This window comes from Pongo abelii, chromosome 14 (genome assembly GCF_028885655.2).
Source record: "Pongo abelii isolate AG06213 chromosome 14, NHGRI_mPonAbe1-v2.0_pri, whole genome shotgun sequence".
Lineage (NCBI taxonomy): Eukaryota > Metazoa > Chordata > Mammalia > Primates > Hominidae > Pongo > Pongo abelii.
In genome coordinates this window covers 101,905,915-101,933,377 of record NC_071999.2, presented here as the reverse complement: position 1 = coordinate 101,933,377, position 27,463 = coordinate 101,905,915, and the positions used below count along the sequence as shown (strand labels likewise).

At 37.6% G+C, this 27,463-nt stretch overlaps 1 protein-coding gene across 2 annotated transcripts in view; it reads right to left on the bottom strand.

Annotated features, from left to right (window-relative positions):
• Nucleotides 1-27,463, bottom strand: part of DNAJC3 (DnaJ heat shock protein family (Hsp40) member C3) — a 109,457-nt gene that overhangs the window by 11,202 nt on the left and 70,792 nt on the right. For both annotated transcript variants that reach the window (XM_024230931.3, XM_054529560.2), the window contains exons 5-9: nt 25,856-26,008; nt 23,394-23,575; nt 22,814-22,933; nt 19,865-19,970; nt 19,660-19,780 (exon numbers count right to left, since the gene is read on the bottom strand). In XM_024230931.3, the coding sequence (XP_024086699.1) occupies nt 19,660-19,780; nt 19,865-19,970; nt 22,814-22,933; nt 23,394-23,575; nt 25,856-26,008 (682 nt within the window). The remainder of the gene's footprint in view (nt 1-19,659; nt 19,781-19,864; nt 19,971-22,813; nt 22,934-23,393; nt 23,576-25,855; nt 26,009-27,463) is intronic.

Genomic DNA, 27,463 nt, shown 5'->3' with positions numbered 1-27,463 from the left:
TTTCTCCTAAAGTGAATTCTCGCATCAGTGCATCATTAAATTAAATGTTACTATAGCCCAACCCACAGGGACATAAAAAACTCCTCCCAGTTTAGTATAAAAACAAAACCATCATAAACAGTAGTAAGGTTTAACTTTACAATTAACACCCAGTAAGGAAACAGACCTTGAAGGAATACAATAGGAAGATGTTTCAATATACATAATTTTGCTACTTGTGCAGACTCTACATCTAAAACATGTTTTCATTCTTACATGTTCAGGGTTATCTCCCCAAAGCAGTCTTTTGTACCGTATTTGTATTAAAATTTAAGGTGAACACATTTTTCCCAACATAAGACAAAAATGAAAAATTATAGGTTGTTTCCTATATTCACATATTTGCAGACAACTAATTAGAAACCTAAGTATGGATGATATAAGACTTCCCACAGATATAACTAGACAGACCATTTTAAATTATACTTTGTCTCGGACTCCACACTCTAAGAGAGCATCTAAAAATAAAACAAAACAAAACAAAACACCTAACAGACAAAAAACAAGCAATGGGGAAAGGATTCCCTATTTAATAAATGGTGTTGGAAAACTGGCTAGCCATATGCGGAAAACTGAAACTGGACCCCTTCCTTACACCTTATACAAAAATTAACTTGAGGTGGATTAAAGACTTAAACGTAAGACATAAAACCATAAAAACTCTAGAAGAAAACCTAGGCAATACCATTCAGGACACAGGCCTGGGCAAAGACTTCATGACTAAAACATCAAAAGCAATGGCAACAAAAGCCAAAATTGACAAATGGGATCTAATTAAACTAAAGAGCTTCTGAACAGCAAAAGAAACTATCATCAGAGTGAACAGGCAACCTACATGGGAGAATTTTTTTGCCATGAATGGGAGAAAATTTTTGCGATCTATCCATCTGACAAAGGGCTAACATCCAGAATCCACAGGGAACTTAAACAAATTTACAAGAAAACAACCCTTTCAAAAAGTGGGCGAAGGATATGAACAGACACTTCTCAAAAGAAGACATGTATGCAGCCGACAGACATATGAAAAAAAGCTCATCATCACTGGTCATTAGAGAAATGCAAATCAAAACCACAATGAGGTACTATCTCACACCAGTTAGAATGGCGATCATTAAAAAGTTAGGAAACAACAGATGCTGGAGAGGATGTAGAGAAATAGGAAGGCTTTTACACTGTTGGTGGGAGAGTAAATTAGTTCAACCATTGTAGAAGACAGTGTGGCGATTCCTCAAGGATCTACAACCAGAAATACCATTTGACCCCGCAATCCCATTACTGGGTACATATCCAAAGGATTATAAATCATTCTACTATAAAGACACATGCACAGATATGTTTATTGCAGCACTGTTCACAATAGCAAAGACTTGGAACCAACCCAAATGTCCATCAATGATAGACTGGATAAAGAAAATGTGGCACATATATACCATAGAATACTATGCAGCCATAAAAAAGGTGAGTTCATGTCCTTCGCAGGGACATGAATGAAGCTGGAAACCACTGTTCTCAGCAAACTAACACAGGAACAGAAAACCAAACACTGCATGTTCTCACTCATAAGTGGGAGCTGAACAATGAGAACACGTGGACACAGGGAGGGGAACATCACACACCGGGGCCTGTGGGGAGGTGGGGGGCTGGGGGTGGGATAGCATTAGGAGAGATACCTAATGTAGATGACGGGTTGATGGGTGCAGCAAATCACCATGGCATGTGTATACCTATGTAACAAACCTGTACATTCTGCACATGTACCCCAGAACTTAAAGTATAAAAAAAAAAAAACCACACACACACATCCAATGTTTATCCCACCATTACTGAACAGCTATGAAAAATAGAATAAGCCAGACATATGTCAGCCCTAGATAAAGAATACCATGTTGCATATTAGCCAATTCATTTTCTAAATTCTGAATCTAAAAAATCTTATCTATCCCAAATTACTTTTCCTCTATATTCCCTTCACATTCTTAAGGAGCAATGCAAATCACCAGCTTAGGATGGGAGACGTAAGCACACACGTTTGCCTACCCTCCTTGCCACCGAAGTGACGAAAAGTAATATAATCACAGTAGCACTGAAGACAACAGCAGACCAGCAACTTTGATAAATTTCTGGAAGACAGGAAGTGGGAGCACATTAGTAATAAACCTAAGTAGAGAGAACCACAATGCAAGCACACACTATAAGAGGCCCTAGCAGATCTGGAAGCCATTATCTTTGGCCGAGGACCCTCAGTTTGGCAAGCAGAAGTAGCTATAAGGCAACCATCAGGATAGTCCGTGAGATGACTACGGGACGGCTGGGCAGGCTCTGGCCCCTGTATATGGAGCCACTGGCTGCAGCATTAACCCCTACTATAAGCAGAGTGAAAGGTGTGCTTGTGGAGGGCCCCTGTAGGACACGCAAACCTCTACAACAAACCTGGAACAAACAAAAAGCGGTCCCACCCAGACCAAAGTTAAATAGATCATTTTACTGACACCCGATCAGTAAAATGAGTGAAGCAGGGCCCACCGGGGCAGCTGGGCAAGTGCCACTGGGGACGTTCTCCAGTGAACAGGTCCTATTTACTTACAGCCTGCCCTGAGCTCCCCAGCACAGACCAGCATTTGAAAGACAGGTGCACACAGCTACAAGCAACTCCCTCTCTCACCCTACCAATCCATTAGCAAGTTCCAAATCAGCTTTCCTTCACAATATAGCCACAGTTTAACCACTTCTCAGCATTTCCATAGTTAACACTGTGACACGGGCCACCATTCACCTGAATTATTAAAACAGTTTCCTAACAGGTGTTCCCAGCTTCCACCCTATTCCCCTAAAAGTCTACTCTCAATGCAAAGAAATCCTTTGAAAGAATGTAGTATATCAGACCTCCAATATAAACATGCCCCATGGAACACCAACATTCTCCTGCTGCCTATCACACAAAAGAAACATATCACACAAAAGAAACAAGGTAAACAGATAGGGTGCAGCTCCAAATTCCATTTTCAGCAAAACAATACAAAGAAACTGTACAAGGGCTGCTAAAAGGTGCTATCAGCCATGAACCTAAGACGAGGGGGGAAGCAAATAGTGAGAAGGCCAAATGGTAAAAGATCACAGAAAATGCTGACAAAATACACCTTCTATGAGTGTGAGCTTACCCTGAAGTGACAACCTGTATCCCTTGCATATTACAAGAACCAGGAAATCTAGAGCACACATAGTGGAGATAAAGCAGAGGCCTTACCGGGGGCAAGACAGAGGTAAAGAAGAGAATACAGTGAGAGGGAACAGCGAAACAGCCTGTGTGGCAGATCCCAGAGAACAGCAACTCTATGCTCCCTGAAGGTGAAGGGCGCATCCTGAAGTGCAAAACACACACCCCTTTGGTGTAGCAAAGGAATGGGGTACAGGGGCAAGTGGGGCTGGTGGCAGATGACCTCCTGGCCATGGTTTGGTGCAGAGAAGTAGAGAGGGCAGGGCTATACAGCAAAATCATATTAGCGGGAAGCAGAATGTCTGTGGAAACAGTGAAGCAGAGAGTACTGCGACTGTTAACTACAGAAGGCTGCCCTGGCCCCAGCACACCTTACATGCAGAAAACAAAAAAAGAAAACTGACATCCAGAGGACTAGCCCCACAAATAGCTAGGGCAGTGAACTCCAACTCATTTTATGATGAGTAATAATTTTTTTTTAACTGGCACAATATCACTTCAAAGATATTTAAAAATTAAATCAGGAAAAGAACATGTAAAACTTATCTAATGAACGTTCATGAGAAAAACATAGCCAAAGAATACTATTTTCTGAATAGCCATCAGAAAAACAAAACCAGAGGAAATTCTGGGCAAGCATCATAGACAAATTAAGTAACTTAATCCAATCACTTCCATTAAGGGTAATCACAAGGCAGAATCAGAACTCAGGAAAGAGACCAGGAGATGACGAGGAGGTAAAAATGTCAGCAATCAGGACTCAAGAAAAATAAGAACAAATCAAAACTATCATAGACATGAAGACAAAACGAGAAAGAGAACAAGGGAGAAGATAAAAATGAAGGATCTAACAAAAGGAAATGGAAATAGAGAGTTTTAAAAGCCTGAGACTCATGTGTATTGCATATTACTTTCACAAAAATAAAAATGTTCTAGAGCTAGGTGCTAACAATGTCAATATTCTTAACTATATAATTGAAAATATTAGGCCAGGCACGGTGGCTCATGCCTGTAATCCCAGCACTTTGGGAGGCCGAGACAGGCAGATCACGAGGTCAGGAGATCGAGACCATCCTGGCTAACACGGTGAAACCCCGTCTCTACTAAAAAATAGGAAAAATTAGCCGGGTGTGGTGGCAGGCACCTGTAGTTCCAGCTACTCGGGAGGCTGAGGCAGGAGAATGGGTGAACCCAGCAGGCGGAGCTTGCAGTGAGCTGAGATCGCACCACTGCACTCCAGCCTGGGCGACAGAGCGAGACTCCGTCTCAAAAAAAAAAAAAGAAAGAAAATATTAGAGATTATAAATTTCGTTATGTATTTTTTACAATTAAAAATAAAACCACCATTGACCACCAACCAAAAAAAGCAAATATAGAAGTCATAAAATGGGGGAATATTTATACAGGCAAATATTTATACAAACACAGAAATAATTATATTGGCTATAAATGTATGGCTGATTCATATCTGACTTCTGCCTAAACACTGTCTTAATGTTTACAGAGTCGAATATTGGCATACAAAATTATAATACATAAATAAAAACTAAAAACACAATGTGACATAACCTACCGTAAAAGATGAGACACAGAAATATAAATTGGCAGAACAAAATTTCACGAAAAAATACTGAATAAACATAGTGTATTACTAAAAAATAATTCTAGATAGCTACAATTCTCAACTATGACTGCACATTCATAAAGGGCACACATTTTGGTGTTTTTCAATTCAACGTTTTTACTGTACAAACATCATTCTATTTTCTCTTTTTAAGGGTGTTAACTACTTTAGATATTCCATGTAAATAGATTCATACAGTATTTTTCTGTGTGTGGCTAGGTTATTAAATTTAGCATAATGTCTTCAAAATTTGTCTTTATGGTAGATATTAGAAAACCTCTTGCTTTTTAAAAGCTGAGTAATATTCCATTTTTTTGTATTCCAAGTTATATGTATCCATTCATTTGGTAAGGGAAGTTTAAATTGCTTTCACCTATTGGCTTTTGTGGATAATGCTTCAATAAATGGTGTGCAAATAACTCACCTGAGCATGTATGCCAGAGTTGCTACCTGTGCTGCATTCTGCTCCACTGCTTTGGTGTTCTGCCTTTATGCCAGTACCAAAGGGCTTTGGTTACCGTAGCTTTATTTGGTGTTCGGACATTATTAAGTGTAATGTCTCCAATATTTTTCTTCTTTTAAGATTGTCAGACTTTTCATGGTCCCTTGAGGTTTCATGTAATTTTGTGAGTTTTTTTCTATTTTCAGAAAAGTAAAATTGGGAATTGAAAGGTGTGCTGCATGTGTGGCTCACGCTGGGCAGCATGGCCATCTTCACAATATTATATCTTCCGACCCTTGAATAAGAGCATGCTCAAGAGTGTGTTTAATTTTCACATTTTGTGAATTTTTCAATTTTCCTTCTGTTACTGATTTCTGAGTTTTATTCCCTTTGGGCCATAAATCATAGTCTGTAAAATTTCAATTTTAAAAAATTTATTAAGACTTGTGGTGTCACATGTGGTCTATCTAGGAAAATGTTTCATGAGCTACTGAAAAGAATGTGTACTCTGCTGTCTGTATACATTTGTTAGGTGTAATTGTTTTATAGTGCATTCAAGTTTTTTATTCCCTTATTAATATTCTATCTTGCTTTATTATTCATTACTGAAAGTGGGATACTGAAGTATCCTACCATTATTATATTGCTGTCTATTTTTTGCTTCAATTCTGTCAATATTTGCTTTATGTGTTTGGGAAAACTGATGTCAGATATATTCATAGATTCTCAATGAATGAACCCTTTTATTATAATTTAACGTCCTACTTTGTCTCTTGTGAATTTTGACTTAAGTAAATTATATAAAATACTTTTTTAAAAGGCTGAGGAAAAATTATGGCTAATGATGACAGGCAAAGGAAATACAATTCATGTATAACTTGTATGCAGAAAACTAAGCCGAAAAAGAAACAGAAGAGACCAAAACAGATTAAGAAAATTTTCCTGAAGTGAAAGATGGATCTAGACTGAAAAGGTGCACTGAGTGCCAGGGCAGCCTGGCTGAGAATGGGCAACAAGAAGACATATCCTAGCATAATTCAGACTTGAAGATAAGGGCTCTTTGGATGGGCAGGCCAAAAACAAAAAACCTGGCCCCAGGTTTTCCATAACAATAGTCCCAGAAAAGAACAGAACAGTAACTACGAGATACATGGCACAGGGGTGAGGGAAGGACTTTATTATCCAGCCACGCCATCCTTCAGATATAAAAGGTACAAGTACAATCTGTATTGAACATAGAAGAAAGTAGGGAAAATTCTCTTAGGACCTCCCTGAGGAAACTACTATAAGATGAACTCACCAAGAGATGGCTGAAGAAACCGTGGCCAAAGGAGAACCAGTCCACGCTGAATTTCACGTAGAACCAAGACTAACACAAAGCAGGGGACTAACAGCGACAGAGTAGAGCGCGTGCCCTGATGGTGCAAAAGGGATACAGCTGACGAAACATGGGAAAAGAAAGGGGAAGGATGATGAGGGAGTAAGTTCATTCATTCCCACCTATGTCAGCTGAAGTAATCAGAAAACATCAGCCACTGATAAATTGAGTAATATTACAAAGGCAAATCCTAGAGAATTTCCTCAACAAATTATTAAGTGGTGGAAGAACAGTGAGGAAGAGGAGGAAGTACACTAAATTGTTCCTCACAGTAGGAAACTAATGGATGTTGCCAAAATAAAGAGGGTTAATAAAACTATTTTTAAAAGTACAAAAATGCAAACTTTCCTAAATATCAGGAGCGTATACAAAATACAGGCCAAATCGCAAAAAGATTTCAGCAAAACAGAATGATAGAATGTTGACCAAACATCTGTCATATCGATCAATGCAAATGTGCTAAACTAACCTATTTAAAAGAATTTCATTGGCTCAAAAAGCAAAGCCCACACAAAACATTTTCACAGAGAAAGCTGTCACTAAGCCACCTCCCAGTAAAGCAGCAGTCTTTCCAGAGATTGTTCCAAACTTTTACACCACAGGTGATTCCAGTGTCTCCAGAACACTGAAAAAAGAAAACTTCTAAACAATTGCACTGAATCCTTACCCTAATTAATAGTTTACTATACATAAAAGTCTGTGTTAAAAATCATTTTTCCTCTGAATTTCTGAGAAGCTGCAATACTCCATTCCAGCATCAGACGCATTCATATCACTTTTTGAGGATGCACTTTAAACAAAATAAAAAAAGAATCCAAGAAAGATGAAGACATTATTAAATTTTTAAAAAGAAGACAGAAAAACCCAGAAAGGCAGTGAAAGGAGTTCTGGGGCAAAAGATGTGCGGCAGGCCAGGCACAGCCAGGAGTTATAGGGCTAAACAATATCTTCAGAGTGAAAAGAAAAAAAAGTATATATATAAAAAAAAGAGTATCTTCACAGAGAGAGGATCTCATTCATACAAACTGTCACTAAAAATCTCCAGATGTTCTTAGTAAGACAGAGACATAGGTTTCTTCTGGCAGAGAGACAGTAACTCTAACTCGGGGTGAAGCTTACCAAAAATTCCTGCTCCAAATGAGAAGCATACTAAAAGTGTGGCCATCTGTGAACGAGAGACTCCATGTGTCTGACCCTGGTTGGTGAAATGATTACATCTCCTTCTCTAAGTATTCAAACACATGACTTGATCCTGCAGCTATACATTAATCTACTAAATGGCTTTCATTTCCTTACTATACACAATTATAGTTACAGGAAATAATCTAAACACTACAAACATTATCAAAGTATACTAATATATACTTAAAATGTAGCTGAAAGATAAGATGGAAGTATACTAATTTCCTTATTATCAGTAGTATACAATCGAGATGCTATCTAAAGGTGACAAAGCAAGAAAGAAACTTGGGTATATTAGTACTTATTTATATTACATTAAAGCTGTAAATATAACCAAAAGATCAAATACTCAACTAAAATTGAAGGTGAGAAAGAACAGAAGGAACTAGTGAGGTCTACTCAGTTCTTCCTCTTCTGTAGCAGGCAGACAAGGGATACTGCCTAAAATTGATAAATCAAGAGCTAGAGGAAGACATATTTTAATTTCAATTATAGTGGTAACTAATAATTAGAAACTATTAAACTAATGTTAGAAATTTATTTAAAAAGTGGTTACAGTCAAGTGCAGGACATGCCCCTATAGTCCCAGCTACTTGGGAGGCTGAGGCAGGAGGACTGCTTGAGGCCAGGATTTTAAGACTACAATGCAATATAATCATGGCTGTGAATAACCACTGCACTCCAGAGGGGATACTAGAAATATTCAAATAATCCAAATGACAACAGAAAGATATGAACAAAAAATTCAAAAACAAAAAAGAAAACAATAGTAAAATGGCAGACCTACATACAACCATAATAATAATCACATTAATACTGATCAAGTAAACACTTCAAACAAAGGAGATTATAATTATCAAAATTGATAGAAACAAAGCAAGTTCCAACTACATGATGTCTATAAGAAGCATACTTATAAAGGCAAAAGACACTGAAAGTAAATGGATGAAGACAGATACACCATGCAAGCAATAAGATCAAGAGGGCAGAGGTGATTCTATTAATATCATATAAAACTTCAAGAAAAAGAGTATTGCCAGTGATAAACAGGAACACTGAGTAAGAATGAAAGTAAAAATTCATCAGAACACTTGACAGTCATAAATATGTAGGCTGCTAATAGCAGAGCTTCAAAATGCATGAAGAAATATTGACAATATTAAAGAGAGAGACAAGAAAGTTCACAATTTCTACAACAGATAATCGAAGATCTTAACAATTCTTGCCTCATACCTGATGGAAAAACTAACAAATATTACATCCAACAATTGCAGAATACACCTTATTTTCAAGTGTACATAGAATATTCATCAAGGTAGATACCATGCTGGACCACAAAACAAGCCTAAATAAATTTAAAAGGAAGGAAATCACACCTAGTATGTTCTGTGACCACAGTGGAATTAAATTCAAAATAAATAATAAAGTACCTAAGAAACCACCAAGCATTTAAAAATTAGAACACCTATACATAATCCATGCATCACAGAAGTCAGAAGGGAAATTAGAATACACTTCAATCCAAGTTATAATGAAAGTAAAACAAAATGTGAAAGGTGCAACTTTAAATGCTTATATTTAAAAAGAAAGAAAGGCCTAAAATCAATGAACGTTCTAGCAAAAGCACAAAGTACAGCCAAAGTAAGTCTAAGGAACTAAAGAGCAGAAATCAATAAAGTAATAAAGAAAAACCATAGAAACCATTAACAAATCCCAAAGATGGTTCCTTAAAAAGACCAACAAGGCCGGGCGCGGTGGCTCACGCCTGTAATCCCAGCACTGTGGGAGGCCGAGGTGGGTGGATCATGAGGTCAGGAGATCGAGACCATCCTGGCCAACATGGTGAAACCCCGTCTCTACTAAAATACAAAAAATTAGCTGGACGTGGTGGTGGTCGCCTGTAGTCCCAGCTACTCAGGAGGCTGAGGCAGTGGAATCGCTTGAACCCAGGAGGCTGAGGTTGCAGTAAGCCAAGATCGCGCCACTGCACTCCAGCCTGGCGACAGAGCAAGATTCTGTCTCAAAAAAAAAAAAAAAAAAAAAGACCAACAAAATTGACCAAACTCTGTCTACAATGATCAACAGGAAAAAAAGAAAATACAAATTATTAATATTAGAAACAAAGCAGGAATCATCTTACAGACCTTATAGACATTAAGTAAGATAATATTATGAACTTCATGCCAACAAATTCAGCAATGTCAAGAAATGGAAACATTCCCTAAAAGATGTAACTTATCAACACTAACACAGATGAAACAGAAAATATTAATAGCCTTCTACTGAATAAAACTAAATAAGGCCAGGTGCAGTGACTAACACCTGTAGTCCCAGCACTTTGGGAGGCCAAGGTGGGCAGATCACTTGATCCCAGGAGTTTGAGACTAGCCTGGGCAGCATGGCAAAACATCATCTCTACAAAAAATACAAAAACTAGCCAGGTGTGGTGGCATGCACCTGTAGTCCCAGCTACTTGGGAGGCTGAGGTAGGAGGATCACTTGAGCCTGGGAGGTTGAGGCAGCAGTGAGATATAATTGTGCCACTACATTCCAGCCTGGGTGACACAGCAAGACCTTGTCTCAAAAAAAGCAAAAACAAAAACAAACAAAAAAACAAACTAAATTTGTCAAAAACCATCCTACCCAAAAAAAAAAAAAAAAAAATCAAAAACCAACTTCCAAGACCAAGATGGTTTTACTGGTGAATTCTCTCAAACTTTAAAGAAGAGATGACACCAATTTTATATGACTTTCAGAAAATAGAGAAGGAAGGAACAATTTTGAACTGTTTGAGTCCAGTACATCCTTAACACTAAACTCTGACAAAGACATTACCAAAAAAAGTTACAGAGCAATTATCCCTCATGAACACAGGTGCACACTTCTTAAAATGTTAGCAAATCAAATCCAGCAATATCTAAATCCCTGTCCAAGAAGAGTTTATTCCAATAATTAAAGGTTGATTTAACTTTAGAAATGTCAGTTTAATTTACCACATTAATGGAATAAAGGGGAAAACATAAATATATAAATAAGTTCAACTCTGTAACAAAAAGAAACAGCAAATATTTTTAAGTGGGTAAGCATGTGGAGAATGCTTACTTCACAAAGTAAGATATTTAAACACAGAAACAACACATGAAAAGTATTCAACAACCTTAGTCATCAAGGAAACACACATTAAAACCACAATAGATACTAACACACACCAAAATGGATAAAACTAAAAAGAATGAGAACACAAAATGTTTGCAAGGATGTAGAGCAACTAGAACTCTCATACTTTATTGTAGCTGTATAAATTATAAATTACCTTAGAAAGAGTCTGGCAGTTTCTTTTAAAACTGAGCAAGCACCGTACACAGCAATTCCGCTTGCAGATAAACAAAAACATACATCTAAAAAAAAGCCCGTTAGAATAATGTTCATAGTAGCTCTTTTTAATAACTAAAAAAGTCAGCTGAAATGTCTGGTAATATGACAGTAGATAAAGTGTGATATATGCATGAAATGAAATATCCTTCATCAAGGATAGGATTATTGGTGAAATACTGAATGCTCTTCTGCTTTTTTATAGTGGAAAAGTGATAACAGTGCTACCAGCCCACCACCTGTTTTTCAAAATAAAGTTTTATTGGAACACAGCCATGCCTATTCATTTGCATATTATCTATGGTCACATTTGCACTGCAATGGCAGAGCTGAGTAGTTGCAACAGAGACCACGTTACTATTTGGCTCTTTATAGGAAAAGTTTGCCAACTTCTGCTCTTCATCAATAAAAAGGAATAAACTACCAAAGCATGTAATAACATAAATAAATCTCAAAAACATGCTGAAGAAATGAAGCTTTATACAAAAGAGGACATACTATACATGGCTCTATTTATATGAAGATCTAGAATTGGCCAAGCTAATCCATGATGGAGAAAATCGGAACAGAGTTGCCTGTAGGGGGTGGGATGAGGACTGATTGGTAAGAGACAAGAGGGTAATATAAGGTTCTATATCTTGACAGGAGTTGGGTTAAACAAAGATTATCTCCTTTGACCAAAAATTTGGTTAGCTCCTCTGAGTCCTCTTTCTGACTAGATCCAGACCCTAGGCTTCCCTGTCTGTTCCTGTGGAATCCAGCTTGAGCAAGAATCCTGCTAAATCAGTTTAGGGAAACCCCTCCCCACCAATATCTGTCACACTCCTCACCCTCCACTCTGCATATGACCCTGGCCTGCCTTCAACACATAGTCTGTTGACCTTAACTAGCAAGAATCCCACCCACTGACCCCCAACTCTGCTCCTTGGTTATAAATCCCCATTTGTCCTTGCTGGAGTCAGAGTCAAACCCAATCTCTCTCCCCAGTGCAAGATCCCATTGCAGTGGCCCCTCTACCTGTCACCATAGTCCCTCTTGAATAAAGTCTGACTTACTGTCTTTAACAAGTGTCATGAATGATTTGTTGCTTTAACATGTCGCATGGGTATCAAACCTTAGGAATAGTATCCCTAAGACTTGTGCATTTTACTGTATCTAAAATTATCCCTAAAGAAAGAAAAAATGGAAGACAGTAAACAAATTCAAGTTAATGATATACGAGTTGAAGTATCTGGAGGAAAAGTAAACCAAATACCTTTTTTTAAATGCACCATAAAAAGATGAACTGATGGATAAATGGAGGGCTAGAGAGACAGATAAACGTAATAAGGCATAGTAAACTGTTAACTTCAGTATCTGTATGGTGAGGACATGGGTGTTCCTTGTGAAATTCTTTCAACTTTTCTCTTTATTTGAAATTTCTCATAATAAAATGTTGGGGGGAATGTCTACCTGCTGTGAGACTGTCATAATATAAACAATGAAAATAAAAAGTTTCCTGCCACTATGTTTTATGCATATTCATCCTTAAGACAACAAAGGGAAAGATCTTATATCTAAGAACCCTTAGGATACAGCCTCATTATGAGCCCAGAAGTGTACAAGAGCTGTGAGCTCAGTAAAGAGGGCTGAACAATTTAAAGTCAGCTTCTCCCACTGAGGTAACTACTTCCTACACTAGATCACATTTTAACATCAAATCTGAGGGCAAGTCTAGCCATTATATTTTAGGCCGATTTAAACAGTGAAGAGAGATACTATGTTTAATTCTATACACATAATTTGTCCTGCACACTAACTGAATCTGATACACTAACATGCTCTATACATCTGTTTTGTTGACTTTATTTTTAGCATCTATTACATATGAGGCACTGTTGACATTTTTATAGGGGAAAAGAGATAAAAGTGCTAACAGTAAAATAAGAAGAAAATAATTGTAGTTTTGTTGAATTATGAGATTTTAAATCTTGTGCTGTACTTTATCAACAGTTAAGAAATATCACCAACTCTATTCAAAACACTGGAGTAGGCAGATACAAATATAGGCCTTCGTTCATATACTTAGTCTGTTTCTATTTAAGATGATGAAAAATCTTGGGGTTTTTTTTTTTTTCCTTTCTTAAAGAAGCCTCTTCATTACTTGAGATCTCACTCATTAGTCATAGGAAATTACAGTCTTGTCAATTAACAAAAAGCCAAAATGAACACGTATCTATGACTGACTTTCTCTATCCAAACCTACCCTCTGCACTAAATCAAATGTGTCTTGTCACTGTTGGGAGAGGCAAAGGACCCCTCCACAGCTTTCTAAGCATCTGTCCCAGCTATGCACCTGAAGTGACCTTCTTGATCCTTTTTCCTTAGCACTTTTTACTTCCAACACTTTAAGCTTTTCATAATTTGGAAATCCGTCTTATATCTTTTTCTGAATAATATTGCTTGACTATTGTAACTGTTTCCTACTTCCTCACCTACATATTACGCTCATGGGTTCACAGAGTTGGCACCAGAGGGAGTACAATGTTTTACCCAACTGATATGGTCAGCAAATGTGCTAATCCCAAACCAGCAGGTAGCTATGTAGTCTTCCTTGTAACCACACACTTTTCAAAAGAAATGAGAAGTCTGCAGCTGTGGCTAAGAGGCCCGAGTGTGAATAAAAACTGCAAGCATGACTTTACAGTTCAGGAAATGTACAGCCAAAGGACTTCATCAATCTACATGCCATATCCCACTGACTGTCTTTGCAAAGGACTAGCCATTTACTCTAACCACCTTCTTCCAACTAATTAGCTGAGCTAAGGTAGATGCACTTATTTCAAGAGGTGGAAGTTTCAGAAGCATCTGCTTTATAGATTCTGATTACATGTGTCCATGGTTATTATGATGTTGTATAAAGAATGGCAATATATAAGCAGCCTCCAACTTATAAAGTCACATTTACTTATGATCTTAAATACAATCATCATCTTCCAACAAAGACCAATCTCTTCCCCTTCTCCTCCACATAAACAGAAGCCAGGAACCCCTGGTTAACAACCTTGAAAAAAAGCATCAGCCATGAGAAATCTGATCTGCTAGAGGGAATGGTCTCCTTCACGCCCAGGAGGCAGGCCTGTTGCCCCAGTACCTCCCTCGTAGGCTGCCTGACCTGATGGCACAAGCACTTGCCTGAAGTTCCACTATTCAGACTCCTTTGGGTTAAAAATGTTTATCTCATAAGGAATAGAAACCAATCAGTGTTTTTAACAAATATCTTAAATTTGACCACTCTTACTAAAACGCAGCTGTGTTGGGGGCTGAGACTGCTGATGCAGAGGTGTTATGTGTGTGTGTGTGTGTCTCTGTGTGTGTGTGTGTGTGTGTGTGTGTGTGTGTGTGTGTGCATATATATATATATATATATATATATTTTTTTTTTTTTTTTTTGGAGGCTGAGTTTTGCTCATGTTGCCAAGGCTGGAATGCAATGGCGTGATCTCGGCTCACTGCAACTTCTGCCTCCCGGGTTCAAGTGATTCTCCTGCCTCAGCCTCCCGAGTAGCTGGGATTACAGGTGCACACCATCATGCCTGGCTAATTTTTGTATTTTTAGTAGAGACGGGGTTTTACCATGTTGGCCAGGCTGGTCTCAAACTCCTGACCTCAGGTGATCCACCTGCCTCAGCCTCCCAAAGTGCTGGGATTACAGGCGTGAAACCGCGCCTGGCCGGTATAAATTCTGAACACAGAATACTTCTGCGGGATGGGGTGGGCCTAGGTGGTGCAACAGGGTGGAGTTCCAGGATAAGCAGGAGGGCACAAGAATCTGCGAACAGGACAACACCCTAGGGAATCAAAAGATAAACTTTACCTTTTTCACAATTTTGCCCAGGCCAGCCTTCATCCAGAGAAAGCACTCTATTTGGCCCTATTCACAGAATTACTGATATTACTAGTAACCCTACAGTAACAGCTGTGTCAAATGGAGTTCATGCAGCAGTCACAGGTTAGTCCAAGAAGCTAGCTAGATATCCCACACAATATTGTTTATACAGAAAAGTCAATGCAAGTTCCAAACAACCTGAAAATGAGTATAGTGGAAATCACAGATTTAGATGTTGCTGAGCACTTTCTGAGAATCATCTTATTTAATAGCCACCACAATTCTAGAAGATAAGTACTATTCTTATTCCTATTTTACAGATACCTGGAGTAAAAAGTAACAAATGACTTGATTGAAACCATATAGCAAAAATAAATGGCATACTCCAAAGAAAACATACAAATGGCATATGAAAAGATGCTCAACATCACTAATCATTAGGGAAATACAAATCAAAACCAGGTACCACTTTAAGCCCATTAAGATGGCTACCATCAAAAAAACAGAAAATCTAAAATGTTGACCAGCTGAGCACGGTAGCGCACACCTGTAATCCTATCACTTTGGGAGGCTGAAGCGGGTGGATCGCATGAGGTCAGGAGTTCGAGACCAGCCTGGCCAACATGGTGAAACCCTATCTCTACTAAAAATACAAAAAAAAAAAAAAAAAAGGCCAGGTGTGGTGGCACACACTTGTAATCCCAGCTACTAAGGAGGCTGAGGCAGGAGAATCACCTGAACCCAGGAGGCAGAGGTTACAGTGAGCCCATATTACACCACTGCACTCCAGCCTGGACGACAGAGCAAGACTCTGTCTCAAAAAAAAAAAAAAAAAAAAAAACTGTTGACAAGGATGTGGAAGAATCAGAATCTTTACACTGCTGGTAAAATTGTAAAATGATGTAACCATGACAGAAACCAGTAAAATGGTGTAACCATGACAGAAACCAGTGTGGAGGTTCCTCAAAAAATTAAAAAAGAACTAGCATATGATTGTGCAATCCCACTTCTAGGTAGATATCCAAATATCCAAAAGAATTGAAAGCAGGGTCTCAAAGAGATATTTGCACACCCATATCCATAGCAACACCATTCCAATAGCCAAAAGGCAGAAACAACACAAATGTTCATCAGTGGATGAATTAATAAACAAAATGTGAGATATCCATACGATGGAATACTATTCAGCCTTAAAAAGAAATCCTGTCACATGCTACAACATGGATGAACCTGGGGAATACTATGCTAAGTGAAACATGCCAGGCAAAATAAGACAAACAATATATGATTCCCATTATATGAGGATCTAGCATAGTCAAATTCATAGTGACAGAAAGTAGAATGGTGGTTCCCAGGGGCCAAGGGAGAAGTAAAAAGGAGCGGCTGTTTGATGGATACAGAGATCAGATTTGCAAGATGAAAAAGTTCTGAAGATCTTTTTCACAGCAATGTGAGCATATTTAACTCTACTAAATTATACACGTAAAAAGTTAAGATGGTAAATTTTATATTGTATCTTTTACCACAATTAAAAATAAAAAATAGAATAACTGGCCGGGTGCGGTGGCTCATGCCTGTAATACCAGCACTTTGGGAGGCCGAGGCAGGTGGATCACGAGGTCAGGAGTTCAAGACCAGCCTGGCCAACATGGTGAAACCCTGTCTCTACTAAAAATACAAAAATTAGCTGGGCATGGTGGCACAGTTCCTGTAATCCCAGCTACTCAGAAGGCTGAGGCAGGAGAACTGCTTGAACCGGGACCAGGAAGGCGGAAGTTGCAGTGAGCCGAGATCATGCCACTGTACTCCAGCCTGGGCTATATAGAGCGAGACTCCATCTCAAAAAAAAAAAAAAGAAAAAAAGAATAACTGCACAAAGCCAGACTCAAAGGCAGGACTAATTCTAAATTCCATACTCTGCACTATGACTTTTGCATAATAAATAAATTACCTTCATTCATTCAGCAAAGATGAGTGCCAGCACAAGCACCAGGAATGTATCAGTTAATATAACAGCCACAGGTCTCTGCCCTCACACAGCTTAAGTTCTAGCAAATATAACTGATCATTTCATAAGGACACCTGAGTTACCCCTATATTCAAAGAAACTTTGCCAATATTTTAGTACTGCTTCAATGTCAGTTTTTTCCTCTCAAAAGCTATTAAAATGGAGACATGTAGAGATCTGAAGAGTTTCCCTTGATTTTTCAAGATCTCAGAGGCATCCTCAAATAAGTCTTACTTTACTTGCTTTCTATTGAGTGGAATCCCCTGTTTCCTGATAATTCTATCATAAGCCCCAAATTAATAAATGTCCATGTTCCATTATTCACTAACCTAAACCTATTCATTCTTTATTATGTACCTGCCATCATTTTAAATTGCTTATTTAAGAAAGGTAAAACCAGGAAGCAGAAGAATATGGAAAGCATATTTCTAACTCAAGATTTCAACTGAAGACATACTGTTATTTAGCTTAGTTAAGTAAGATTATTATTTATTTACATCATTTACCAAACCTCTGATTCCAATCCAAACAAGTCAGGTAATACCTGTCAGTTTCAGTTATACAGGCTCTTTTCCTTTCTTTCTTTCTTTTGCAAATTTAGAGAGCTGGCAACCATTCTCTCTCTCTCTTTAATAAATTCCTATAGAAAAGAATTTTTTCAAGGAAACAACAGACTTCAAAGACAGATCAATTGGGCAGGGCCAATTGATCCTAGCACTTTGGGAGGCCAAGGCAGGCAGATCACTTGAGGTTAGGAGTTCGGTACCAGCCTGGCCAACATGGTGAAACCCCATCACTACTAAAAGGACACAAATGAGCCAGGCGTGGTGGTACACACCTGTAACCCCAGCTACTCAGGAGGCTGAGGCAGAAGAATTGGTTGCAATTGGGAGGTGGAGGTTGCAGTGAGCCAAGATCATGCCACTGCACTCCAGCCTGGGTAACAGGCCAACACTCCATTTCCAAAAAAAAAAAAAAAAAAAAACCCAGATCAATTATATTAAATTAGCACTAAGCATCTTTTTCTTCCAGAATTAAGCCATCAGGTTTCCCCAAAAAGCAAGTCAGTTTAACATTCAAGTTCCAAAAGCATCTTTCAGATTATACTTAGCATTCTACAAGATTTAGCCTTTTTTTTTTTTTTTAACAGCTAAGCTCTTTATATTCTTCTGTAGCTCCTCTAATTTCGCAGTGAGAGCTAAGGGTTTACATACAGATGACAAAAGTATCTTTGATAAAGAGTTCCGAAAACTAACTGGAATGCAAATCCTAGAGTAAAACCATCTCACCAAGTAGACATGGTAGCTCAAAAGGAAAGAGAACGAGCATGTTAAAGGGATTTTCTATGTGGATTACATGCCTTATTGAAGCATACTTATGAATATTAAAATATCAGTTTGACTGCATTCATTTCAAGCCTCATTCAGAGACTTCAAGGTCTGAATCCCCCACAAGATGTCCCACAAATAGTAGTGACCAGGTTGTCATCATTCCCTGGAAACTGGGAACTTGCTTAGGAGCAAGATTCTTTTCTAATTGAGGAAAGCAGGGAAAAAGAGATTGACCAGTTTTGCCTTAAAAAGAGTATCACGAACCAAATTTTACCATTCGAACCCTTCATTTAACTGTAAGAGAAAATTACTGTTTTTGATTTAAAATGCTTTACCTGAATTTGAAACAAAATATTTGCAATAAGGGCTTATAAGGCTCATTTATTTTTTTAAAAATCTGTCTCATTTAAATGTTCATAACTTAGTGTCACATGAAAAAAGGTACAAAACTATATATATATCCATATATATATGGATTCTATTTTTCAAAAACTGTATATTACTGTATATGCTATAGTTATCTTCCAAAAACAGGACACTGCTTTTATCCAAGGTCCTCACAACATCTGGCAGGAATCTCTTGTTATTTCATTCGGCTTGAACAAAATAGGGTAGCAGCTGTCCTATGTTACTAAACAGCCTGGGGTCACAGAGGATCATTTTATATTAGGGATATATGACATGTATGTATGCTTTCTGTATTTATGTTTCATACACACTGAGTGTGTATATATATATATATATAGAGAGAGAGAGAGAGAGAGTATATATATATATAGAGAGAGAGGGAGAAACAGAGAATATGTATATGTGCATAAAATATAGAGTAATATATGTGCATAGATAAAAGCTGGAAAAGATAAATGCAAAATGAACAGTGATTACTTCTGGGTAACATGAGAGCTACAATTTAAACTTTCTATTTTGTTATTTTTTTTCCTAACTTTCTACAAAAAAAGCTAAAATATTTATTTTTCTATTGTACTGAACTGGTTTCAATGGCAGAACTCTTTCCTCACACGGTATACCACCTTTCAGGTTCCACTATGGAAGAGTAATTTTCAAGTTCTCTGCCATTTTTCTAAAACTGTCAACATTTCCAGGTACTCTGGTAAACTTGTTTTAAGGAAAAGGAAGCTTAAAATGTGATAATTTCCTAATCAACACTTCGGTACTGCAAATCAAATCCTTAAAGATTTACCTTCATCGTACATTTCCTCTATCAAATAGGCCTCTGCTCGATCTTTCAGGGCATTCACATTGTCGGGTTCCATCTGTAAAACTTCAGAACAAACCCTAATAGCTTCAACAGGCTTCTCGTCCTAAAAGGAAATGTGAGACAAGGATTTATGGTTGGTATTCCACATGTTGAGTTTTCACATTTCTGGGAACAAGTCAACTGTTACCTTAGAAAAGCAGTGGCAAATCCTCTCCTTAGAACGAATTGTATATTCAGCAATGTTTGGCTCTGTTTTCATGACAGATTCATATTTGCTGGTAGCATCTGTGTATCTAAGAAATGAGCAAATCATGATAAGAAATGATGACATTTGATTTCCAGAGCTATAGAAAGGCTCCTCCCCTCTTCACCATGTGTTGCTTAATCAATCCAACTGGATGAGCTCATGGCTTCAGATTCAGCTTTTCCCTTATTAATCTAGAGTCCCATAGAAGGTACACTCCATAATTAAGAGTTAGGAAATAAAAACATATGACCATAGGAGATGCAGATGGACAGAACAAAGCATACCTGTGAGTACCAATCAAACCAGAAGAATTTCCTGACAGAAACAAGCTCAGAATTCCGAACCTGAGTAAAACACCCTGTTGAAGTCTGACTTACACTGAGCACCTTGAACAATACAGAGATCAAGTTTTATTTCTTGGTCAGTAAACACTTCCATGAAAATAATGGAACCCATTATGTGCCATTTTATATAATTAATGTCAGTATTTACAACAAAGTACAATGTAGTTCACACAGAAGGTACCTGATTAAATTCCCAACTGTATAAGCTTTCTAAGAATAAAAGCTATTTCAGCATTTTCTTTAAACCAGTAAAAAGTACTAATCCTGTTATATACTCAGTTATTCTCCTCAACAACAGTAAACTAAAAAATATGTTTCTATGCCATGGTGGCACACTATTCCCAGAGAGTTACAATCTTCATATGTAAATATGCTGATGTATTAAAACACAGGCTTAACTAAAACATTTAAAATAAAAGCCAGCTTCTCCATCATCCTCAGCAAACTAACACAGGAACAAAAAACCAAGCACTGCATGTTCTCACTCATAAGTGGGAGCTGAACAATGAGAACACATGGACACAGGGAGGGGAACATCACACACGGGGGCCTGTGCGGGGCAGGCAGCAAGGGGAGGGAGAGCATCAGGACAAACAGCTAATGCATGTTGGGCTTAATACCTAAGCAATGGGTTGATAGGTGCGGCAAACCACCATGGCACATGTTTACCTATGTAACAAATCTCCACGTTCTGCACATACATCCTGGAACTTAAAGAAGAAAACAAAAAAGCCAGCTTCTAGGAAAGTGGAATAGATGTATTTGTCCCAATTCCTCCAGCTAAGCACAACTAAAAAACCCTAGAAATTATATGTATATTTTTTAAAATAGAAAACTTTCAAAGGAGGAGAGAAGACAGACTAGCTAGTGACTCAGGACCTGAGGAAAAACATGGTAAGACGTTCCCTGGGTTCTTTTGTTTCATATATTCCAGACTTGGAGCTGAAGATTCCAGCAATGCAGAAATGCCAACAGGTACAGAATGACAATAACAAAAACCTGCAGAAGTCTGCTCTGTCTAGCCAGAGGACCTGAAAAGGGCAGACTTGCAAACAGAAAACTTTTTTTTTTTTAGAGATGGAGTTTCGCTCGTTGCCCAGGCTGGAGTGTAATGGCACAATCTCGGCTCACCGCAACCTCAACTTCCCGGGTTCAAGCGATTCTCCCGCCTCAGCCTCCACAGTAGCTGAGATTACAGGCATGCGCCACCACGCCCGGCTAATTTTGTATTTTTAGTAGAGACAGGGTTTCTCCGTGTTGGTCAGGCTGGTCTCGAACTCCCAACTTCAGGTCCTTCAATGGATAAATGGTTAAACAAACTGCAGTAAATCCATACCATGGAAACTACTCAACAGTAAACAAGGAGGAATTATTGATACAATATGGATAAATCTCCAGACAATTCGAATGAGGGGGAAAAAAGCCCATCCTGCCAGCTGTGGTAGCATGCATCTGAAGTCCCAGCTACTCAGGACGCTGAGGCAGAAGGATCACTTGAGTGTACTATGACTGTACCTGTGAACAGGTGGGCAACATAGTGAGATTGTCTCAAAAAAAAAAAAAAAAACCAATCCCAAAAGTTTATACATTGTATGATTCTATTTATGTAACATTCTTAAAATGACAAAATTCTAGAAGTGAATAGATTAGTGGTTGCCACAAGCTAAGGAATGGATAGGAACAAGAGGGAAGTAGGTGTGGCTATAAGGGCAACATGAGGTGTCCTTGTTGGGATGGAATTATTCTGTATCTTGACTGCACCCACATCAATATCCTGATTGTGACAATGTACTATAGTTTTGCAAGGCGTTATAGTCTGCAAGATGTTGGGGGAGACCGAGTAAAGCATTCTCATGATGGCAACTTACAAAGCTACTAAAAGTAGAGGAATTGGAGCCTATTTTCTATTAGGCAGTTTTGTCTGCAGTGCCCTCTACTCTTTTCAGTCCTCCTGCCCAGCCTATAAACCCCCTACAAACAACACTCACACAGACACAGCCTCTTACTTCTGTCCACTCTTACTTATTCTTTAGGATTAGGATTTAAATATATATCATATTCTCTAAAAAAAAAAAAAAGCTTCTCTTTTACTCCTTGCCTTTACCATCCTGGTTTGGAGTAAATACTCCTCTTTGGTACTCCAATTATCCTATGTACATTCTATCACTTTGGTATCATATTGTCTTTTAATAATCAATTCATATATTTGTCTCCCACGCAATGCTATAAACTTCTTAAGAACAAAAACTATTGTCAAGTTCAAGTCTGCACCCTCAGTACATAGCTCAGTGCCTGATATAGGAGATAATAAATATTTGTTATAATACAAGTAAGTCTGCTGGTAAGGATACTACACAGTTACTATTATTTATATTCTTCCCTAATCCAAAAATGTCCAATTCTGGTAGTTTTGCTAAGGCCCAGGGCTATCTAGAATACCCAACTCTCAATGGCTGAGAAGTAAAAGAGCAGTTCTGTAGTTCACTTGTGCCCACAGCCCCACACATAAGGAATGGCTGGACAGTTGGAACAACCGTATTCTCACCTGCCATCTCTGATGAGCCCTTCAGCTGACTCAATCAGCTTATTAAGTTTCTTTACTTGTTTATAGTGTGCAAAACACCTTTTATGATCCTGGTCAAGTTTAAGACATTCCCGAACTTCACTGTTCATGTATTTAAAAAAGGAAAATACTTCATGTCAAAACAATCAATTAGTTTTCCACAGAAATCACAACAGAAGTATTTTTTGTTTGCAACGATTAAACAATAAACCATACTGAGACTTATAATTTATTATATACATTTATATGTGGCATTGTAACATGCATACATTTATTAATTCAAATTAAAATGACTTACTAGCATTATATAGTAAACACTCCATTTTGTTTCTACAAATATAAGAGCCTTCCTGTTTATTTTAATAAGCAGCTTCATGAAAACAAACTATGTGGAATTAAAATAACTTGGGAATAACACAAAATATATAAATGGATATACAATATAAAAACAGCCTTAACCACCATCATCTTATTAATTTAATATTAAAATGTTAAAACAAGATCAGGTAATCTTACTGCCAACAATTAAAAAAGATCAGACATGTGTGTCACTGGAACTGACCTGAGGGACAGTTCGTGGTCTCCTAGTTGGTAGTACAGTGTGCTTATTTTATAAAACGCTTCAGTATTATCATTCTTCAACTTTGATGCAGCTTTTAAGTCACTTATAGCTTTCCTAGGTTCTCCTTCTTTTATAAAACATTCAGCTCGAAGTTCCCGTAGTTCTGCATCCCAAACACAAACCTTGAGGAACAAAAGAACTAGACTTTAAGAAAGAATAAATTATGCATTCATTGTTGCATTCCATGTATTTTTTATCTACATATTTATCAACATAAAACATTCTCAATTAATGTGATGACTTATATACTGCAAATATTATTTTAAAATCTGATACAATTTAAATGTGATAAAACTGATGTGACAAAATAGTTTCTCCAAAAATGTTGTAAATGAATTCTAATGGGGGAAGAGATATATATAATAACAAGGCCCTTTTCTTACCTCCTTCGATTATATAATTCTAAGACACTGAAAATAAGAAAACATAGCATTTACTATTGGAGGGTTGTTCCTAGTGAAGCATATTTGAAGAGAATATTCTGTTATCAGATTTTTATACTTAATCAACAATTCTAATTTGTAGTCAAAAAATAAAACCTAGGTTCTACATTGGCAAAATACTTTTTTCTGCTAATAACCACATTAGTTCTTAGCTGGGCACAGTGGCTCATGCCTGTAATTCCAGACCAGCTTAGGCAGCAAAGCAAGATCTCACCTCTATAAAAAGTTTAAAATTATTAACTGGGTGTGGTGGAACACACCGGTGGTCCCAACTACTCAAGAGGCTGAGATGGGAGGATCACTTGAGTCCAGGAGTTCAAGGTTACAGTGAGCTACAATCGCACCACTGCACTCCAGTCTAGGTAACAGAGAGAGACCCAGTCTCTAAACATAAACCTTTTTTAAGAAATTATCTTCTGTAAATGTCACCTCCTTAAAAGTAAATCCTCATATCAAGAAAAAAAAAGAAAAAGAAAGAAAGAAAGAAAAAATACCATGAGAGGGCAGGAGGTTGAGGCTTCACCATTCCTATTTTACCAAAAAGTCCATAAGGGTTTAGTAAACACAATAGTATTCTTCAAATCATAAACCCAAGAGCTCATCAATAATTGGTGGAAGTATCTTTGCATATTTCTTAGAGCTGCTCTAAAGTCGTATCAGCTTTTCACATATACGAAAATATCAAAATCAACATTATACATAAATATCATGGACAATAAACTAAGTCAAAATGGATAGTCTATGGGAACGTAAAAATGTAAACTGTATTTCCTTAAAAAAGCATAAACAAAATAACCCAGTAAAACATGAATTCTACTGGACCATATTACAATATCTTCTGTAAAATTATCAACAAAATGCGCATTCTATATACATCATAAGTTTAGAGCCAAAATTAAATGAAACTGTATATCAAAATACTGTGAAAATCATAAATAAATGTGAATTACGACTGCTTCCATTTGAATATTTCAGTAGACTTCCTTTGGAAATCAGTTGTCATTAAATCCTTCAGAGGCAAGGAAACCTAGACTTAGGTTTCCCTAGCTAGAACTCTCTGGATCCTATCAACCATTATTATTATTAACTTTTTTTTTTTTTTTTTTTTGTTTGAGACGGAGTCTCACTCTGTGGCCCAGGCTACAGTGTAGTGGCTCACTGCAACCTCCGCTTCTCAGGTTCAAGCGCCTCAGCCTCCCAAGTAGCTGGGATCACAAGCATGCACACCACACCCAGCTAATTATTATTATTATTATTATTATTATTATTATTATTATTATTTTTTAGACACAGGGTTTTGCCATGTTGGCCAGGCTGGTCTCAAACTTCTGGCCTCAAGTGATCCACCCACCTCGACCTCCCAAAGTGCTGGGATTACAGGCATGAGCCACCACACCCAGCCAATTATTAATATTTTTAGAGGCAGGGTCCCATTCTGTCGCCCAGGCTGGGGTACAGTGGAGTGATCACAGCCCACTGCAGCCACAAATTCCTGGGCTCAAGTGATCCTCCAGCCTCAGCTCCCAAGTAACTAGGACTACAAGCACATACTATCAACTCTTTATCTGCCTTATTCTCTAGACATTTTCCTCTAAACATTCCTCTTTCCTCCCGAACATCATTTTTCCTTTTACTCCAACCATCTCTTTCATCTTTTATCCCATTATCTAACCGCTAGAGTTTTCTTCCCCAAAAAATACAAAATCAACTAAAATAGCAAAGCAAGCAATTTATAAACATATTTAACTCTCATGCCACAGCACACTCAGTACATTTACTGAAAACTTCAGTCCAAATTTTGTTCTCTAGGAACACTATTTTATACTTAAGAGGCAAAAGCCCAAGGACCAACCTGATTTTCTCCTGTCTAGGTCTTTGTGGTATGTGACATGTCAAAGTATATAAATGTGCTTTACAATAAGTGTTAGGCTAGTCAACTGCAGTATCTAAGAAACTTACCTCTAAAATCTTATCAAGGAAGGCTATAGCAGCAGTATAATCTCCACTTCCAAAAGCATTAAGTGCTTGTGAACGCAAACGCTGCATTTCATCAGATTTTATAAGTTGAGACTGTGCTTCCTTTTCTTCATTTTCACTTGGATTAGATTTGAGCTATAAGGAAAATAAAAAACTAAGCAGAGTTTTTAATCTCTTAAATCTGATACCTGTAATATACACAAGGGTAAACCATTCCAAATACTTAAGTTCATTGGGTAAAAAGGGTAAAGAGATACTGGAAAAACTGGCTTGTCTGATGACTAGATGCAGCAGGGAAGGCCCCTGATTTCTACCGATATGGTCCATGAGCATGAACAACAGATCTAGACTCAGAAGACCTGGGTCCCGCAAACTTACCAGGAAGCAAATACATGTAGGCATGTGAAAGGAAGAGAAGAATGGAGGAAGGAAAGTACGTTTTTCACTTTCTTACATATAGCTCTGCAGAATAAATTGAGTTTTATTTATTTTGCCTTCTAGTTATAGTTCCTAAGTATTTTTTAAGTATAAAATAACCAAAATAATGAAACACATAGCGAAACTGAAAGAAGGGGCAAGCTTTTTTAGAGGTTGTAAGATTTAAAAAAAGATCTGATACCACAAGGGTTAAAGTACAAGAAAGAATTTAGAAGGAAATAAGAGTAATACCTTACTAAAAGGTGCATGATGTGGCTTTCAGAGATCTGCACACTGCCTCTTTTTAAAACAACTTTATAAAGACATAATTTATATAGCATAAAATTGCTCATTTCAAATGTAAAATTCTATGTTTTTTTAAAATAAATTTACCAAGTTGTGCAGCCATCACCACAGTTTTAGACCATTTCCATCACCCAGTAAGATCCCTTGTTTTTACTTACAGTTCATCCCCACTCCCAACCCCAGCCCTGTGCACACGGACTCTTAACAATTTCTTCCTCCAGACAAAAAATAATTATCTCAGAAAACCAGGTAGCTACATTTTTTTAAGCCTGAGGGAGGGGAGGTTAAGATTGTAGTTTATATTTAATAATTTTTGAAATCTTAGTATTCTTAGTAAGATGGAAACTATAACTAAAGGGTTCCAATTTTGGGTTAGGTACAGACAAGGGAAAGTTAATTCTAGAAATCTCCCTCGTCAATGAGTCAATCATACTCCTCCTTTCAGTGGATTAATTTTTAAAATACACTCCCACTACCAACCTGGTGGGACAGAACACTCCACATGAGAAACTTTATCAATATTATTTCTCGGTAAGGGTTTTATACTTGTCCATTTTGTGTTTTAGGATATTTTAGCTATTCTCTTTTGTCTGTTTTAACCCTTGACTTCTGAAGAACAGGACTTGAAGTATTCATAGGTAACTAGGAATTGGTAACCTCCACTCACTCTGGGGGAGGGTTTCCCTGAACGATTGCATCATCCAGTTTAAGGGTGTTGTTTGGAGTCAGACATGCTTGTCTCTGTCTGTTTTATCATCCTTAGGGTGGTCTTGAATACTTCGGATAAACCCCATCAGAGAGAGTATGAATGTGTGTGCACTGTCACTTTGCTCTGGGTAAAAGTTTACTGATAACTTGTTTCCTATG